The 20,208-nt window shown below is 46.1% G+C and overlaps 1 protein-coding gene across 4 annotated transcripts in view; it reads right to left on the minus strand.

Moving 5' to 3' along the window:
* Window positions 1-20,208, minus strand: part of ANKMY1 (ankyrin repeat and MYND domain containing 1) — a 71,525-nt gene that overhangs the window by 50,035 nt on the left and 1,282 nt on the right. For all 4 annotated transcript variants that reach the window (XM_075861296.1, XM_075861297.1, XM_075861294.1 and 1 more), the window contains exons 2-3: window positions 3,164-3,549; window positions 2,763-2,909 (exon numbers count right to left, since the gene is read on the minus strand). In XM_075861296.1, the coding sequence (XP_075717411.1) occupies window positions 2,763-2,909; window positions 3,164-3,529 (513 nt within the window). In that variant the 5' untranslated portion in view covers window positions 3,530-3,549. The remainder of the gene's footprint in view (window positions 1-2,762; window positions 2,910-3,163; window positions 3,550-20,208) is intronic.

The raw sequence follows: 20,208 nt of genomic DNA on the forward strand, positions 1-20,208 counted from the left end.
GTCGGACCCCCACCGATGATATCCTGTAGATAGGTCATCAGTATGAAAAACCGCCCCTGCCCGGACAACCCCTTTAATGAATGACAGACTGGTATAGACAAAGGGAGGACTCTACCCAATAGGGCTTGGAATCTACCAGGAAAGGAAGAAGGGGCGCAACACCTTTTCAGGCTGCAGTGCGGGGCCGAACTACATTCATCTTTATGGGTAAGCCCACCATTATACTCTCCATACTTGACTCAATGTGACTTCACACGGACCAGATACATTGGACTGCGTCTCTGGCAGTTCTATTTTTACTCTGGCACCTTGGTTCAGATTTTTTCTCACCTACCTCTGCAAAGCGCAAAGTAATTATAGACACCTAAATACTATTTTCTAGTGATGTCACAAGCATTAGGGCTACTTGTACTGACTTGGCGTTATGATGAATTCCTAATTCCGCTGCTTGTCATTACTAGTTTATTATGTGTGCAGACAGTATATGAGCTAGACGTTGTCACGTGTGATTCACACTAGGAAGGGTTTTCGTACCAGATTCTGTGTGTCCACAGTGGGCCTTATATTCCAACCTTCAATATTTTTGAAGCTACCGCACTGTTTTTCCCTTCTTTTATTCGGATCCATCTTTGAATTTTATCTGTAATAATATTTCTGTATTGTATGTCCTAATAAAATTTTGCTATTTTTATACTCTATTTGTGGCGATATGACTTCTTTTCCTCTCAGTTTTTCAGGAAAGGAAGAAGGCGACAGTAGGTAAAGGTGGGAGCTGTTAATCTGCTAGTGTAGTGGCAGCAGGGTTATTGCAGGTTGTAAGCTTTTCTGAAACTATGGGATTTTTTTTAGGTTGAATTTAAAGAGAACCTTTCACCAGCCCATACATGCGCAGCTGAGTGCAGCATGTAATAGGGTGGCAGTGCTGCACAAACCCTGTATCACTTTAGAAAAAAATTCTAGCCTCCTACGATATTTGGCGCCCGATATGTAAATAACCCCCTCAACTGTCAATGGGGCGTGTAAATGGCATGAGGGCGTGTTACTGAGCTCTGTGACACTGTCCAATCAGCTACGGACAGTGTCACAGTGGCTTTTGCTGTGTGATCTCTCTCGCGAGATCAGACAGTCTCTTTCACTGTCTGACAAGAGCTGGAGAGAGGAGAGCGTGCGCGTGCACGCACAGCTCCGCCGCCACCAGGGAATAGAAGAGAAGAAGAATGTGAATAACGAAGGAGGATAGGAAAAAAATTTCAAGTGAGACAGTGTTTGTGCAGCCCTGCCTATTACAAGCTGCACTCAGCTGCACATGTATGGGCAGGTGAAAGGTTCTCTTTAAGGGCCAGTTCACACGTTGCGTAAATACTGCAGATTTTCTACAACGGAATTCGTTGCGGAAAATCCGCAGCAAATACAGTAGCAACAAAGTGTATGAGATTGAATAAATCTCATCCACACGCTGAGTAAATATTGAGCGTAAAAACTGCTCAGAAACTGACCTGTGGTGCGGAAGTTCATTCCGCAGCATGTCAATTGTCTTTACGTAAACGCTGCTTATATGTTGCAGGATTTCCCCATTGAATTCAATGGGGATGTATATCCCGCATCAAATAGCAGTTGTTCCATTTTTTGCGGTGGATTTGCAACTGTCCCACCGCAAAAAAATAAAAAATAAACTTACCTAGGAGTCTGTGATTCATCCTCCTGGGATGACGCTTCATCTCATGTGACCGCCGATGTAGCCAATCACAGGCTGTAGTGGTGGTCACATAGATGAAACGTCATCCCAGGAGGCCGGCCTGGATGACGTCAGAGGGCCGGCCTCCTGGGAAGACGCTTCATGCCATTTGACCGCCGCAGCAGCGAATCACAGGCTGCAGCAGTCTCCTGGGGTGAGACGTCATCCCAGGAGGCCAGCCGGCTTTAGTGCTGCAGTTTTTCGCAGCGGACATTCCAGGTAGAAAACTGCACCCTAGTTTGGTGCGCATTTTCGCCCGGAATTCCCTGCGGCAGACAGGGCAGATGCGCTGCGTGCTATAACGCAGTGTATCCGCCATGTGTGAACTCAGCCTAAGGGTTTGGATGGTGGAAGAGAGTCTGATGTGTTGGGGTAGAGAGTTCCAGAGTATGGAAGATGCACGGGAGGAATATTGGAGAGGATGATAAGAGGAGAGCAAAGCAGAAGGTATTGTAAGAAACTGAGATTACGTATGGGGAAGTACACTGATATTGGGGCACCGGGGCTAGCACTTGAATGGGTGCATTGTGATCAATATGACGACATTTTTTTGTTTTAAAAAAGAGGTTCTGCAACAGCTATAGTATAAATTATACAGTCATCTTGCCAGGAAACTGCAGAAACTCTTTTAACAGATGAAGGAGGAGTTTTACGTGAATGAGTAGTAAATGACATGATGCTTTTTTTGTTTTTTGGCTGGACCTGGGAAGAGGAGAAGCAAAGAGAGAAGCAGGTTCATGATAGGAGGAGAACACTTAGGGCTCATTCAGACGAGCGTAAAACTCGTCCGTGTGCTGTGTGTGAAAGATGTGCTTTGTGAGTGCGTGAAAAACACATGCTAGATGCAATAACGCAACGCACATGGACCAGATTTACGCGCGTGAATCGGATACGCTCGTGTGAATGTAGCCTAAGGAGAAAAATGTTTACAATGGAAAGAATACAGATGTACAAGAATGACACGTCATTAGAACTTCCTATATTATATATTCTGCATTATTACAGCCAATTATTACTTCATATGTACCTGATATTTTCTGCCATCAGTAAATGTCATGGTCCCGTAACCTTCTTTACGGCTAAGATAAAAAGAGCCAGTGAACTTGGAACCATCAGGCCAAGTGTAAATCCCCCTACCATGGTGATGATCCTTGTAAAATTCACCAACATAGTTCTACAATGAGAACATATATAACACATTACTATATTATGGTGAAAAAAGATTATAATGTTGCTAGCGGACTAAGCATATCAAGCTGGGCTTTATAGATGCAAATACTGACGGTAATAGCAGGTGGAAGGTCCGTGATCTTATTTAAATAATAAGAAAATTTATGCCACACAGCTAATTTCTTATGGTCTCAGACTAATAGATGATTTATTGTACATATGGTTTATAGCTTCTTTGTGTCTGATATCGATACCAACCTCTCCGTTGGCCCATTTATACTCCCCGAATCCTCTCTTCAGATTCATGGCTATATGTCCTTTGTAGCTGGAGCCATCAGACCAGTGCTGAATTTCCAGATCTTCTTCTGGACCCCAACGTAATTCTGGTTCATCCAAGTCCTGTTGTCGATCTGATCCCACCAATGCTTCTTTCCCATTCAGATCCTCGGGAATATTGTTACCATCTGGTTTCTTCTTACTTCCCTCTGGATTTGTCTCCTCTAAAATATCTCGTCTGCACGTCTCTACAATAACTTCAAGGTCATCCAGCTTTAGTTGGGACAATTGTGCTTCTTGCCTGTCATCTTCTTCCTGTGACCTTGCATCACTTTGGGTTTCTGACATGTCTTCTCCTCTACAAGGATCTGTGTTTGAGAGAACAGAACTTTACTGTTGGCTCCTTACATACTATAGAGGCAGACATTTTTCAATTGAAGTTCACAGGTCCATATTCTACACACTCACTAGAAACCAGTATAATCGGAAAGGCAAGGGGCAAGAAACTCACACCACGTTTGTGTCCTAAATGAAAAAGAGGGATGCAACCACACACTATTTTTGATACAACGGGTCAACAGTTGCATACAGAGTTTATACCATTGAAAGATAAGTTTTCTTTTGATATATATATATATATATATACACACACACACACACACCGTGCTCCAAATTATTATGCACATTGGATTTAAGTGTCATAAACATTTAATTATTCATTTTTCATGAATGGTATTGTGTCTTAGGGCTCTTTGGATCATTGTAATCAATCTCAGACACCTGTGATAATTAGTTTGCCAGATGTGCCCAATCAAAGGAAAACTACTTAAGAAGGACGTTCCACATTATTAAGCAGGCCACAGGTTTAAAACAATATGGGAAAGAAAAAGGATCTCTCTGCTGCCGAAAAGCGTGAAATAGTGCAATACCTTGGACAAGGTATGAAAACATTGGGTATTTCAAGAAAACGTAAGCGTGATCATCGTACTGTGAAAAGATTTGTGGCTGACGGGTTCGTTCAGATAAAGGCATAATGAGGAAGGTTTCTGCCAGACAAATTAATAGGATTAGGAGAGCAGCTGCTAAAATGCCATTGCAAAGCAGCAAACAGGTATTTGAAGCCGCTGGTGCCTCTGGAGTCCCGCAAACCTCAAGATGTAGGATCCTCCAGAGGTTTGCAAGTGTGCATAAGGCTATTATTCGGCCACCCCTAAACAATGCTCACAAGCAGAAACGGTTGCAGTGGGCTCAGAAATACATGAAGACTCATGTTCAAACCGTGTTGTTTACTGATGAGTGCCATGCAACCCTGGATGGTCCAGATGGATGGAGTAGTGGATGGTTGGTGAACGTCAGCAAGGAGGTGGCGGCGTCATGTTTTGGGCTGGACTCATGGGGAGAGAGCTGGTAGGCCCCTTTAGGGTCCCTGACGGTGTGAAAATGACCTCTGCAAAATACGTAGAGTTTATGACTGACCACTTTCTTCCGTGGTACAAAAAGAAGAACTGTGCCTTCCGTAGCAAAATTATCTTCATGCATGACAATGCACCATCTCATGCTGCAAAGAATACCTCCGTGTCATTGGCTGCTATGGGCATAAAATGAGAGAAACTCATGGTGTGGCCCCCATGTTCCCCTGACCTCAACCCTATTGAGAACCTTTGGAGCAGCCTCAAGCAAAATATCTATGAGGGTGGGAGGCAGTTCACATTAAAACAGAAGCTCTGGGAGGTTATTCTGACATCCTGCAAAGATATTCAAGCAGAAACTGTCCAAATACTTACAAATTCAATGGATGCAAGAATTATGAAGGTGATATCAAAGAAGGGGTCCTATGTTAACATGTAACTTGGCCTGTTAAAGAGGCTCTGTCACCAGATTTTGCAACCCCTATCTGCTATTGCAGCAGATCGGCGCTGCAATGTAGATTACAGTAACGTTTTTATTTTAAAAAAACGAGCATTTTTGGCCAAGTTATGACCATTTTTGTAGTTATGCAAATGAGGCTTGCAAAAGTCCAAGTGGGTGTGTTTAAAAGTAAAAGTCCAAGTGGGTGTGTTTAAAAGTAAAAGTCCAAGTGGGCGTGTATTACGTGCGTACATCGGGGCGTTTTTAATACTTTTACTAGCTGGGCGCTCTGAAGAGAAGTATCATCCACTTCTCTTCAGAACGCCCAGCTTCTGGCAGTGCAGATCTGTGACGTCACTCACAGGTCCTGCATTGTGTCGGCCACATCGGCACCAGAGGCTACAGTTGATTCTTCAGCAGCATCAGCGTTTGCAGGTAAGATCCACTTACCTGCAAACGCTGATGCTGCTGCAGAATCAACTGTAGCCTCTGGTGCCGATGTGGCCGACACGATGCAGGACCTGTGAGTGACGTCACAGATCTGCACTGTCAGAAGCTGGGCGTTCTGAAGAGAAGTGGATGATACTTCTCTTCAGAGCGCCCAGCTAGTAAAAGTATTAAAAACGCCCCGATGTACGCACATAATACACGCCCACTTGGACTTTTACTTTTAAACACACCCACTTGGACTTTTGCATGCCTCATTTGCATAACTACAAAAATGGTCATAACTTGGCCAAAAATGCTCGTTTTTTAAAAATAAAAACGTTACTGTAATCTACATTGCAGCGCCGATCTGCTGCAATAGCAGATAGGGGTTGCAAAATCTGGTGACAGAGCCTCTTTAAGTTTTTTTAGATTGAAAGAGCTTTTGATTTCTGTAAATTTGACCTCCTGATGCTGCAAATTCAACAAATGACCATTTTAGTTCTCTTTACAACCTTTAAAATGTTTTGATCTCTGTTGTGCATAATAATTGGAAACAGTGAATTTTGAGTTTTTTACTTCTAAAAAAAAATGTGTTATCATTAGGAGATTTGTTCAATAAAATTTGCATTATACTCCAACGGTTGATGGCTTGAAGATTATACTGACTGTCATTTACATCGACTATTTAGGAAAATCAGCGAAAAATAAAATTTGCATAATAATTTGGAACGCGGTGTATATATAGGATCTTTAAAAAAAATAATTCTCAAAAGGTATGCCAAAAGGACACGCACAATGGACGTCTGTATAGGATATTTGGAATTCTGATGTATATGTCTGACTTAAGCCGAACGTCGTATGAACAAAGCCTTAGGCCCCATGGACACGAACATGCTTTTGCGGCCGCAATTCCCCCGAAAATCCACTGGAGAAATGCGGCCCCATTCATTCCTATGGGCCCATGCACACGACCGTGGTTACCACGGTCCGTGCATGGCCCAGGAGCCTGGACTGCAGAAAGAACAGGCAAGCCTTATTACGCCCATGTTCTGCGGTCCAGGCTCATAGGAAATAATGAACGTGGCGATGTGCACAGCCTGCGATTTGCGGGCGGCTCGCGGGTGACACTCTGCAGCCGGCCGACTTGAAAATCACGGCCGTGCACATGGCTACGGTCGTGTGTATGAGGCCTTAGGGTGCAGTCACATGCTGCAAATTTTGTTGAAGAATTTTTGCGACTGAAAATTACTTCCATTCAACTGAATGGGGTCCATGTACTTCTGCAAGTTCCATTCAGAGAAATTTCTGCAACAAAATCTGCCACGTGCGAATCCACATTTAAGCCCCATGCACACGGCTGTGCCCATAATCACGGGCAGTGATTGCGGGCACGGCCGTCCGGCAACGACCGCGGACAGCCGCCCGCATTCTCGGTCCATGCTCCCATACAAAGTATGGGAGCAAGGCCCGTAAACCGCAAAAGTTAGGACATGTCCTATCTTTTGCGGTACACTTCTACGGCCTGGACACCTTCCCGTAAATAAATGGGAAGGTGTCAGTAATTGCGGACTGCAATTATTGGTGATTTTCACGTTGTGCGTGGGGCTAAAGTCCTATTAAATTATCAAGTTGTTTTTGTTGGGGATTATTACACTAATATTGGGCATAGAGTGTGCAAGAGGGAGGGGGCATAGATTGTGAAAATAAACAATTACATCTCCACATACATCTAGAGCAGGGGTCTCAATCACACGCGGCCCGCGGGCCACATGCGGCCCCTGGGGCTGTCATCTGCAGCCCGCGGGACACAGAGCCACTAGTATCGGCTCTGCTCCGAGACTCTGGAATTCCCTGACATCGATGTCCACATATGAACAGCAATGTCTGGGGCTTCCCCAGAGCCGGAGTCCAGTGCAGGGCGCTAGCATAGACTCTGCTCCGGGACTCTGTGGAATTCCCTGACATTTCTGTCCATATATGGACAGTGTGTCAGGGTCTTCCCCAGAGCGGAGTCCCGGGCAGAGCGCTAGTATCGGCTCTGCTCCGGGACTCTGTGGAATTCCCTGACATCGGTGTCCATGTTTGGACACACGATGTCTGGGGCTTCCCCAGAGCCGGAGTCCCGTGCAGAGCGCTAGTATAGGCTCTGCTCCGGGACTCTGTGGAATTCCCTGACATCGCTGTCCATATATGGACAGTGTGTCAGGTTCTTCCCCAGAGTGGAGTCCCGGGCAGAGCGCTAGTATAGGCTCTGCTCCGGAACTCTGTGGAATTCCCTGACATCACTGTCCAGTCCATATGTGGACAGTGTGTCAGGGTCTTCCCCAGAGAGTAGTCCCGAGCAGAGCGCTAGTACAGGCTCTGCTCCGGGACTCTGTGGAATTCCCCAGAGCAGGAGTCCCAGTGATGTCAGGAGTACAGCTGGAGTCCCAGGAAGAGCCTACTAGCCCGTGACTCCAGCTCTGGGGTTGCCCCTGAAATCTCTGTCCATATATGGACAGTGATGTCAGGAGCAGAGCTGGAATCCCAGGCAGAGTGCTAGAAGCGGCCTCCAGCTCTGGGCAAGCCCCTGACATCACTGTGGCAGCATCTACAGAGGGCACTGTGGTAGCATCTACAGAGGGCACTATGGCAGCATCCACGGAGGGCACGGTGGCAGCATCTGCGGAGGGCACGGTGGCAGCATCTGCGGAGGGCACTGTGGCAGCATCTACGGAGGGCACTGTGGCAGCATCTGCGGAGGGCACTGTGGCAGCATCTGCGGAGGGCACTGTGGCAGCAGCTACTGAGGGCACTGTGGCAGCATCTATGGAGGGCACTGTGGCAGCATCTACGGAGGGCACTGTGGCAGCATCTACAGAGGGCACTGTGGCAGCATCTACAGAGGGCACTGTGGCGCAATCTAAAAAGGGGCTGCCCAATCTTGACATGTGTGTCTGCCAAACGCTGCTAACTGAGCCGCCGGACTGCATTTAGCGACACTTAAACTGGAAAACTGGAGTGTTGAAATAAGCACGTGGAGAAATATCTCAAATTTTAAACCTAGCGGTATTATTATAGTAATATAGTGTTGTTAGTATTATAGTAATCTAGCGTTATAGTAGTTCAAATAACTAATTGATTAACAATAATTTTGTATTGTGTCAAATTTGAAAGTAATGCGGCCCGATCACTTCACATTTTTTCTATATGCGGCCCACTTACCCGGCCGAGTTTGAGACCCCTGATCTAGAGCATGTTTATTGCTTTAAGCCATTGGTGCTGTGGTGTTCCTCCTGGAAATGTATTAATAAATTACCAGGGTCAGACTGTGTAGGGACAAACCTACTTGACAAGGAGAATGGTTAAGCCCAGTTATCAATTTATTCATACATTTCCAGGAGGAATAACAGAAACTGATAAAAGAGAGTTCTGATAAAAGATCCTCCGGAATTTTATGGGAAATACAAGTATTTACTAAGACATACACTACATGTCAGGAAGGTTACAGGTCCTCAGGAGTAACTATAGCTCTCATTCCTCCTGCAGATTATCTACAAAAAAAATGTTCACCTCTTAAAAAAGTCAAACAATCACATTTCGTATGTGCAACCTCAATGATGTGCGTTACATGTCTATGGTGGGGTGACATAGACAAATGACTTGTGATCAGGGGAAAGGACTATTAATTTGCAGCACTGGGGTCCTGATCTCGAATCAGATCTAGGGCAACATCTACATGGACTTTTTAATTACATTGCTGCGGAATATGTTGGCGCTATATAAAAGAAAAAAAGCAAAGAAAAAACCTAACTGAAGACCTTCCTAATGTGTATTACAGAGTGGGAATGTAGCCATAAGGCTCCTTGTTTACCTTCAATGACAACATATGTCATATATCAAGTCCACGCCTTAGTTTCACATTATTTGATTTCCCAACATCCGCAAAAATCAATCCACAGAAAAACTTTTTATGAAGACAAATGATATTAATTTTAAGAACAGCTTTGTACATTAATCACTATGACTGCACATTACCGCTCACTGCTAAATGGTCACAGCAAAGGAGTTATGGTATATATAGAATGACAGGATGGAATATGGAGATCAGCTGGAGCGGAAACTCGAAGGCTGGTACTTTGCACACTAACATTTTTTCAAAGATCTGATTGCATTGTGATAATTATAAAGAAAAAACTTCTACTTCTATCTACTCCTGGTTGTAGTTTTAAAAAAAAATGCATGAAAAAGAGCCATTTGTGAACAACGTCTTATTCCGATGAGATGGAAGCCTGTGTTTTATCAGTCCTTTTATAAATCGAATTCTTTTGAACAAGATTCAATATTATTTCTCCTGTCTAAAAACCTGTTCCTTACAAAGCAAAAAACATGTGTTGAAAATTGCATAATAACCGTCTCTACTTTTGTTCCCTTTTCTCTCGTCACAAACTGAAGAGTTACTTATTTTCTCGTAACTGGCTGACTACAAACAGACAAATACTTCTTCTTTTCTAGAAACATCGTATTACAAACTCTGACCATGTGGCTGAGAACGATGACTGCATTTATAATAAATAATGTGACAATGTATACGTGTTCTCATGATGAATTGATGGTTTAACGGCCACGTCCCCCTCTTATGTGATTGGAGAAGAAGACATAGCCAACACCCCTTTTAATGATATATAATCTTTGTATTGATTCCTAATAAACCAGAGAATCTGATACACTCACATATTGGGTTAGTGTGTGCTAATTCCTCAGATGCATCATACTTCTTGCGTGCTCTCCCACCATTTCAAACCAGATAGAGACTACAACGAGGTCCAGTTGATGACCTGCCTAAATTGATGTCCCTAACACCGATCATGATCAATTAAACTAGTATTTAATTCAGTTGTGGGTTTACTGGCGGTGCAGAGGGCGCATGCAGATCTAAAGTGCTTAGGCCCCATGCACACGACTGTGGAAAAACTCCCTAATTGTGGACCGCAATACGGTCCGCAATTACGGACCCGCCCGGTTCTATCAGCGGACACTTTTCCGTAGCGCTACAGAAAGGTGTTGGTGCCGTAGAACCGTGCCAGGAAAAGATCGATTACTTACGGGTAATCTGTTTTTCAAGAACCTATGACAGCACCCCTGGAGAGACGTCCCATCCGCTGGACAGGAAACCTGAGGATATAAAATGGACACACCTCTCCACACACCCAGTCTTTAGGAAGAACTCAGGATGAGAAGTAGTTTAGTTTGTATGTGTGGTTTTTTTTTTTTGGTTTTTTTTTTGTGAAGGTCCCTCGCACCTTAATATGTACAATATTTACAGGGACACTCAAATTAAGGGTAGCAATCCAGTTTATGAAGGTCATGTACTACAGCGGGTAACAGCGGGGTGCTGTCATAGGTTCTTGAAAAACAGATTACCGGTAAGTAATCGATCTTTTACCTATTCACCTATGACAGCACCCCTGGAGATGTAAAATAGAAATCATTATTTCTAGGGTGGGACCACAGCTTGTAGTACCTTTCTACCGAAGGCCAAGTCAGAGGCTGTATGTATTTGTAATCGGTAGTGTTTAAAGAAGGTGTGAGGAGAACTCCATGTGGCAGCCTTACATATTTGGTCTAGGGATGCATCTGCTCTTTCTGCCCATGAAGTGGATACGGCCCTAGTGGAGTGTGTCCCGAAGAATTCTGGGGGTTTGAGTTTTTGGTTTATGTAGGCTAGCCGTATGGCCTGCTTGATCCACATTGCTATGGTAGCTTTGCTCGCTGCTGAACCCTTATTGTGACCCTGATACTGGATAAACAAATTTTGTGATGATCTCAGATCTTGGGTAACCTTTAGGTACTGGACTAGACATCTTCTTACATCTAGGCAGTTAAACTGTTGTTCCCTCTGATTCTTTGGGGAGTCACAAAAGGAGGGAAGGACAATGTCTTGGTTTAGGTGAAAAGGTGAAACCACTTTAGGAAGGAATTCTGATAGGGTTTTTAAGATGACTCTATCATCTAGTAGTAGGGTATGTGGAGGAAAGGCAGAGAGGGCCTGGATCTCGCTCACTCTACGGGCTGATGTAATGGCTAATAGAAAGGTCATTTTGAGTGTTAGCATCTTCCAGGAAATAGAGTCTGTGGGTTCAAAGGGTGGTTTTATCAAAGCCTGGAGAACAAGGTTTAAGTCCCAGGGAGGAACTGGGGACCTTATCTGGGGTTTAAGTCTGCAGGCGGCCGCTAGGAATCTTTTGATCCAGGGGTGTTCTGCTAATTTAAAATTGAAAAAGGAACTTAAAGCCGAAATCTGAACCTTTAATGTAGTAGGCCTAAGGTTCTTTTTTAGTCCCGCCTGGAGAAAATCCAATATTAGGGGAATATCTGGATTGGTTAAAGGATTAACCTCCCTGCCTGCGAAGTTTAAGAATGCGTTCCATGACCTCAGATATATCTTTGAGGTAATCGGTTTCCTACTAGCTAGTAGGGTGGAGATGACGGATTCTAAAAATCCTCTCTGCCTAAGAATTATCCTTTCAATTTCCATGCTGTCAAGTGGAGCTTCTGAATGTCGGGGGTGTAATACTGGGCCCTGATATAGAAGATCTGGCCTGTCTGGAAGAACCCATGGTTGGTGTGACGACATTTTTCTTAGCCACGTGAACCATGGTCTCTTTGGCCAGAAGGGGGCTATCAGTATCACGCTGGCCCTGTCTTCTCTGATCTTTTTTAAGACTCTTGGGAGTAGGTTCAGGGGGGGGGGGGAGGCGTAGCCTGTCTCTAGACTCCAGCACTGGGAGAGTGAGTCTATTGCTGTTGGGTGATCTGAGGTATTTAGGGAGAAGAACCTCTGGGTTTTTCTGTTTCTTTTGGATGCGAACAGATCTATGGATGGGGTTCCCCATCTGAGGATGATCTCCTGAAATACTGTGGTGTTCAGGCACCATTCTGATTGGTGAAGCCTTTCCCGGCTTAGGAAGTCTGCCACCAGGTTGTCCTTCCCTCTGAGATGAACAGCTGATAGAGTAAGCAGGTGGTATTCTGCCAGAGAAAATATCTGTGTGGCTAGGCCCATCAGTGAGGCCGATCTCATACCCCTTGTCGGTTTATATAGGATACTGTAGTTGTGTTGTCCGAATAGATCTTTAGGTGCTGACCTGAGATTGCCTGTATGGATCCTTTCAGGGCCTGAAGAACTGCTGCTAGTTCCCTGAAGTTGGAGGATCTGAGAGCGGTCTGTTGGTCCCACTGACCCTGAAGGAAAGATGAGTCGAAATGAGCTCCCCACCCACAGGGACTCGCATCTGTGGTCATATTGAGAGTAGGGGTTAACCTCCATGGAATACCCCTTGTGAGATTTGCCCTGTTTAGCCACCATCTGAGGGACAGCCTTGCTGTGGAAGAGATGTGAAAGGGTTGGTCCAGGGAGAAACTGCTCCTGTCCCATTGGTCTAGGATGTCCCACTGCAGTGGTCTGGACTTGAAGTGAGCCCATAGTACGGCTGGGATGCATGATGTCATGAGGCCTAAGACTGACATAGCTTCCCTGAAAGATGTCGTATGGTTCAGGTAAATCTCTGATATTGTAAAGGATCTGCCAGACACAACTTCTGTGTCGACGCCCATAGGTAATCAGTCTGCACCTGCTTCTATGTCTGTGAGACTGACTCCATCTTCCACCACCCAGGATGGCAGGCTTAGGAGTGGGAGAGCCTATCACAGCCTGGCCAGACGGAGCTAGCTCCCGCCCTCTGTCTATTTATACCTGCCTTTCCTGTTCCTCCTTTGCTTGTGATTCTTCTCTGTTTGTTTCCTGGCCCTGCTGCAGCTTCTTGAACTACTGATCCTCTGCTTGTGATTGACTTTGGCTTTTCTGACCACTCTTCTGCTCTGCGTTTTTGTACCTCGCTCATCTCCTGGTTTGACTCAGCTTGTTCACTTCGCTTGTTGCTCACGGTGTTCCCGTGGGCAACTTCCCCATTTCCCTGGCTTCTTTGTACCCTTGTCTGTTTGTCTGTCGTGCACCTATTGAGTGTAGGGACCGTTGCCCAGTTGTACCCCGTCGCCTAGGGCGGGTCGTTGCAAGTAGGCAGGGACTGAGTGGCGGGTAGATTAGGGCTCACTTGTCTGTTTCCCTACCCCGACATTACAGATATCCTGTTCATCAGGGGCCCGATTTTTTCTTCTGGGAGGAAGGTCATCTGTTTGGAGGAATCCAGCAGGGTTCCTAAGAATATACATCTTTTCGATGGATTTAAATTTGATTTCTTTAAATTTATGTTCCATCCTAATCTTGTCAGTATGTCCCGGACTATCTGTATGTGTAGGGTCAGAGTTGGAACTATTTCTGCTACCACCAGGAAGTCGTCTAGATATGGAATCAGGAGAATGTCGTTCATCCTGATGTATGAGGTCATTTCCGCTATCAGTTTGGAAAATATCCTTGGGGCTTGAGAGATGCCGAAGGGGAGGGCTCTGTATTGTAGCATACGGACCCATTGAGTGTTACTGCTACCCTTAGATACTTTTGATGACGGTGACATATGGATACGTGATAATAGGCATCCCCTAGGTCTATTGAGGCCATCACGCAGTCTTTGGAGAGGAGATTTATAGTTGACGTGATACTCTCCATGCGGAATTTTTTGTAGGTCAGATAGCAGTTCAGTTTTTTTAGGTTTATAATGACCCTGTGTTTTCCTCCTGGTTTGTTCACTAGGAAGAGGGGGGAATAAAAGCCCTGACCTATCTCTGTGTCTGGAACCTGTATTAGGACCTCTTTTTTTATAAGTGACAGAACTTCTACTTCTAGGATCTTTTGTTGGACTGGGTTCCTTAGGACCCTTGTGGGAAGGAATCTATCTGGGGGGAGGGTTATGAAATCCAAGGATTCGATGAAATCTCCCGCCAATGTTTGAGGAACAGGGAAAGGCGACCCCCCCCCACTGCCCCCTTGGCGTCATTGTTGGTCCCTATTTTTAGGGTCCTTCTGGGGCCTGAAAAGAAGGACTTGTTTTTCCTTGGAAATCTCGAGGGTCTAAATTCCTGTGCCCTAGGATTAGCGTACCCCCCTCTTTTGTTACTTGGCCCTCTGGGACGAAAGGACTCTCTTGTTGGCCTTGTTTGTGCCGGGAACCCCTTTTTACTGTCTAATGCCTTTTCTAGCATGTCATCAAGTGGGGGCGCGAAAAGGTAATCTCCTGAACAGGGGATAGCGCACAGCTTCCCTTTGGATCCGGTGTCCCCCTTCCAGGTCTTTAGCCAGATAGCTCGTCTAGCTGAATTTGCCAGGGCCGCTAATTCGGCCTTTCTATCCATAGGGTCAGACAAGGAGCCTAGGTCTTCAAAAGGAAGGGAGTGTTTCCTTGAGATCTTGGCTACTGGAGCGTCGAGCCTGGGGATGTTATCCCAGTCCCTGCATGCGTCTTTCTCAAAGGGATACTTCCTTTTAAGAAACTTGGGAATGCTTGTCTTTTTATCAGGAGTTTCCCATTCCTTTTTAATAAGGTTAGATATGTTCCTATGGATGGGGAAGGTTCTATTCTTTTTAGGTCCTAACCCTTGAAACATAACGTCCTGAATGGACCGTGGTTCTTTGGGGTCGTCTATATTCATAGTCACCCTGACTGTTTTTAGGAGTAGGTCAACGTCCTCCATTGGGAATAGATTTCTCTCTCCCTCCTCCTCCCCTGAGGAATAGTAGGAGCTGTACTCCCCTTCTTCGCCTAGCTGGGGATCCCCTTCAGCTGAGGAATCCGAATCCAACCTGCTAGAGGAGGCGCCTGGAGGATCTCTTCTCTTTCTAAAGGACTTTAGTGAGCTCCTCACTTCAGCCCTTACAATATCCTTAATGCTTGTGGCTAAATTTGTGGACTCTTCTGATATAATATTATCTAGACATTTCTGACAGAGTCTTTTGTTATAGGAAGATGCGAGTTTCTTTTTGCATATCGCACATTCCTTGTTATGGGCCTTATCCTGCTTTTTCCTAGGACAATCCCTGGCCTAAACATATGTACAAGCGAAAGAGGAACAGCATTAAGTAAGGGAGAGGTCCTTCTCTTACCCCACTCTGGCGTCCTCAAGTACCGGGCTGGAGGACTTGGCATCCGAGCGTTCAGTGCGTCCTGGAGCTTCTCCTGGCGACTCCATGACTGTGGAAGCTGGAGAGCGAGTCCTGCTGTTACTGTCCTAAAATAGGCCAAGGATTGGCTGGGAGGCCCTCGCTCCGGACGCTGGAGCACCACCTCCCCACGTCGGCCACCAGAACACCGCCCCCTGGAGTGTTGGACGCGCCCCCGAAGTGACGCGTCACGGCGAACGGACATGCCAGTGAGAGCGCCGGGAAGCCGCCAACGCTGGGTCTGGTCCGGCCCTTCCCCAAGCCGAACGAGCCCCGGGGATCCGCTCCCCGCCAGAGGAAGGCGCACTCTGTGGACCTTAAACCACCATCCTGTTTTGCAGCAGGAGGGGGACGATGGACTGGGAGAGGCGGTAGTACCTATCCCAGACTAAGGTTGCTCCCAGGGGGGAGACTTATACCTTAGCCAGAGCACCCCTAGTGGAATAAGGTAAACCTTGCTAGGGGGTCTGCAATCCCGGAGAAGCGCTTTTTCCTCAGGAGAATCTTCCATCCGGAGGACAGGAAACCTGACTGGGTGTGTGGAGAGGTGTGTCCATTTTATATCCTCAGGTTTCCTGTCCAGCGGATGGGACGTCTCTCCAGGGGTGCTGTCATAGGTGAATAGGTAAATATGGAGCAGGTCCTACTTTGCGGGTTTTGCGGGCGTGCTCCCATGCTATGTAAGGGAGCACGGCACAAAAATGCGGCGGCCGGCCGTGCCCGCAATTTTACGGGCAGGGCCGTGTGCATGAGGCCTTACACTGCAATCCCTGACGCCGAACCTTCCATCTGTCTACTGTACATTACACAGCTGAAAATTCATGCTCTGCACCCTGTGCGCTCCTGTGTATATACACTGCTCTGTGTCACATAGGCTCAAATATTGTTCTAGGTGACAAAGAGCAATGTATGTATACATGACAGGAGAGCGTACAACAGGGCAGAGGGCCAGAAGAGCCTGCACACGTCGCTGTGTATTTAACTATATCACTTTCAGACCCCAAATGGTTAAAATATAATGATCAAGCTCTTGCCTGTTCTTTCTTGTTGACTATGAGGGTATGTGCACACACACTAATTACGTCCGTAATTGACGGACGTATTTCGGCTGCAAGTCCCGGACCGAACACAGTGCAAGGAGCCGGGCTCCTAGCATCATACTTATGTACGATGCTAGAAGTCCCTGCCTCGCTGCAGGACAACTGTCCCGTACTGTAAACATGATTACACTACGGGACAGTTGTCCTGCAGCAAGGCAGGGACTCCTAGCGTCGTACATAAGTATGATGCTAGGAGCCCGGCTCCTTGCACTGTGTTCGGTCCGGGACTTGCGGCCGAAATACGTCAATTACGGACGTAATTAGTGCGTGTGCACATACCCTAAGGACGAATAAAGGGGTTTTACACACGTTCATGGAATATCGATAGGACCGGATAAATGCTTCTATATCGGTAGGGGGTCAGACTCCTGGGACCGTGTGCGTCCATCTCTGCTGAAAATGGTTAATATAGGTTTTAGGCCTCGTGCAAACACTTCCATCACCGTTTTCACGGCCGTTTTTGACGGATCCGTGTGCCCGCTTTAGCGGCCGTGTGATTTCCGTGTGCACTCCGTGTTTCCGTTTCCGAGCCCCGACCATGGTACTGTCCAGGGTGCTGAAAGAGCGTGGTTGTTCAGTGCTAGTCACTGTACAGGGTGCTGAAGAGTTAATGGGCTGCACTGATCGGCGGTAACTCTTTCAGCACCCTGGACAGTGACTAGCGCTGAAGAATGACCATGCTCGGCGCTCGCAAAATACAATTTTAATGTAATAAAAAATAAAAAAATCAGTTCATACTTACTTTCCTCCTGTCCGGCCTCCAGGGATGACGTTTCATCCAATGTCACCGCTGTAGCCAATCACAGGCTGTAGTGGTGATCACGCAAGTCAGGATGACGTCAGAAGGCTGGCCTCCAGGGATGACGCTTCATCCCACGTGACCCGCCTCTGCAGCCAATCACAGGCAGCAGCGGCCACATGGACTGCCGCGTCATACAGAAAGGTCGGACTGGAGGAAGAAGAGGGACTCGTCACCAAGACAACGACCGGGGTACGTATGAACTGCTTTTTATTTTATTTTTAGCAGCAGCCTATTCTCTCTATCAGTGATGGATAGAGAGAAGTGGCTGCCGATTAGTGTAATATATCTGTAATGTACTTCTGCCCGCCCGGCCGTTGCTAGGCAATGGCTCCGTCACACACGGACGGCACACGGATGCCTTCCGTGTGCCTTCAGTTTTTTTGACAGCCCCATTGACTTGCATGGGCCTCACGGTCACGGAATCTCGGACCAAAGTAGGACATGCTCTATTTTTGCTCGGAATGGAGCAACGGGACCGTCAAAAAAACTGAAGTGTGCATGGGGCCATTGAAATGAATGGGTCAGGGTGCTAGCCGTCAGAAAAACCGATAGCACCCTGAAGGAAAAAACTGAAGTGGGCATGGGGCCTTAGCTGATCATACTCCAATAACATGGTAGGATGTCCACACTGACTTAGATGCAGTTCTTGCTGATCTTATGGGGTCTGACATTACTGTGATGATGACTAAAAAAGTCTCCTGTTTTCATGTGGAAATCATCACAATATGGGGCTGTGTGAGGACACTGATCATAGCATGTTAAAGGGCTATTCCCAGCTTAAATATCCGGGACCCTCACCTGTCGAAAGAAAGGAGATCTGGTGACCCTTGTTTGCTTATTCGTGATCGCAGCCTCCATGGATTTCAATACAAAGGTGGTCACATTGCAGTCTATGGGAGTTACAGAACGTGCTAGGCAAGAAGTGATCGGCTCTTTCCGTAACGCCCACAGACTGCAATGGGGATGGGAGCACACAAACAGGGCAACCTCTCCATTAAATTATATGGCGACTCCAAAAGGCGTGAATCAGTGGACGAGGGTCACTGGACCCTCTTTCTTCTGGTAGAAGAAACAAATTACCTGACAGGAAGTCCGGAATTATCTCTGCCCCCCTGAGTACTGCTTTATCTGTACTTTTATACTCTGTTGACTTGTTGTTGACTCTATGACATGGAAGAAAATCTCTAAAGATGAACTTGATGTTAATTGGAAAATAAAAGTAAGCAGACTTATAATTCAAGGACTACGTGGGAAAGTGAGTAGCAAAACTAAAGATGCTTGGCAAAACAGTTAGAGTATGTTCACACGGCAGCGTCCGTAACGGCCGAAATTACGGGGCTATTTTCAGGAGAAAACAGCTCCGTAATTTCAGCCATAAAGGCATGTGCAGGCGCTTGAACGCCGCGTCCATTACGGACGTAACTGGAGCTGGTTTTCCATGGAGTCCATGGAATACGGCTCCATTTACGTCTGAAGAAGTGACATGACACTTCTTTGGCGCGGGCGTCTATTTACGTGCCGTCTTTTGACAGCAACGCGTAAATATATGCCTCGTGTGAACAGACAAACGTCAGCCCATTGCTTTCAATGGGCAGATGTTTGTCAACGCTTTGAAGCCGTAATTTCGGACGTAATTCGGGGGTTAAAACGCCCGAATTACGTCTGTAAATAGGCCGTGTGAACATACCCTTAGAGGGGTTTTCCAGCTTTAGAAGAATATCGAATGGCGGCTGTCTAGTGTACAAAATAACAAATACATACTTTGGGGCAAATTTACTAAGACTGCCATTTTACACGCCAGACTAAGGCTATGTTCACACGCTTAGCAAAAAATGTCTGAAAATACGGAGCCGTTTTCAAGGGAAAACAGCTCCTGATTTTCAGCCTTTTTTTAGCAACTCGCTTTTTTCGCAGTGTTTTTAATGGCCGTTTTTGGAGCTGTTGTTCTATAGAGTCAATAAAAAACGGCCCTAAAAACAACTCAAGAAGTAACATGAACTTCTTTTTAGAGGGCGTTTTTTTACGTGCCGTTTTTTCAGAACGGCCACGTAAAAAAACACCCCGTCGGAACAGAACGCGGCTTTTCCCATTGAAATCAATGGGCAGATATTTGGAGGCGTTCCGCTTCCGATGTTTCCGCCATTTTTCAGCCGTTTATGGCCCGAAAAACGGCCGAAAATAAGCCGTGTCAACATACCCTTAGTCTGAAGCCTGCAGGAGTAAGATGCGAGTAATTCATTATGAGAAACACGCCTCTAAATAAATTAGTCACCTCTTGTGCTGTCTGTGCGCTAAAAAGTGAAATCCGCTACAATTTATGCCAATTTCTAGCATATATTATAATAAATGTGTCGATCCACCGGTGGCCAGGCACTCCCGCTAAGCCCTGCCCACTTTTTGTAAAAGTGGCAAGAGCGACGGAAAACTGTAAAAAGTTCCAAATTATGTTGGAAAACAGGCATGTGCCATAATTTGTGACTTTTTAGCATTTTAATAAATTCCCCCCATTGTCACTTTATAAATTCTTCGCCATTTCAACTGTGACGGTCCAGTGGCCACCTGCTAGACGCTGCCTATACCACTGAAGCAATGACGTACAGTACCAATACACGACCGCTGCAGCCAATCATTGACCATAATGGTGATCACAGTTGGTACAGCACATGATCGCTGCAGTCAGTGATTGTCTTCAGTCGTCATGTGTTGGTGGTATTGTACATCATCGATGCAGCAATGTAGATAGGACCCGGCAGGG

This window comes from Rhinoderma darwinii, chromosome 4 (assembly GCF_050947455.1).
Source record: "Rhinoderma darwinii isolate aRhiDar2 chromosome 4, aRhiDar2.hap1, whole genome shotgun sequence".
Classification (NCBI taxonomy): Eukaryota; Metazoa; Chordata; class Amphibia; order Anura; family Rhinodermatidae; genus Rhinoderma; species Rhinoderma darwinii.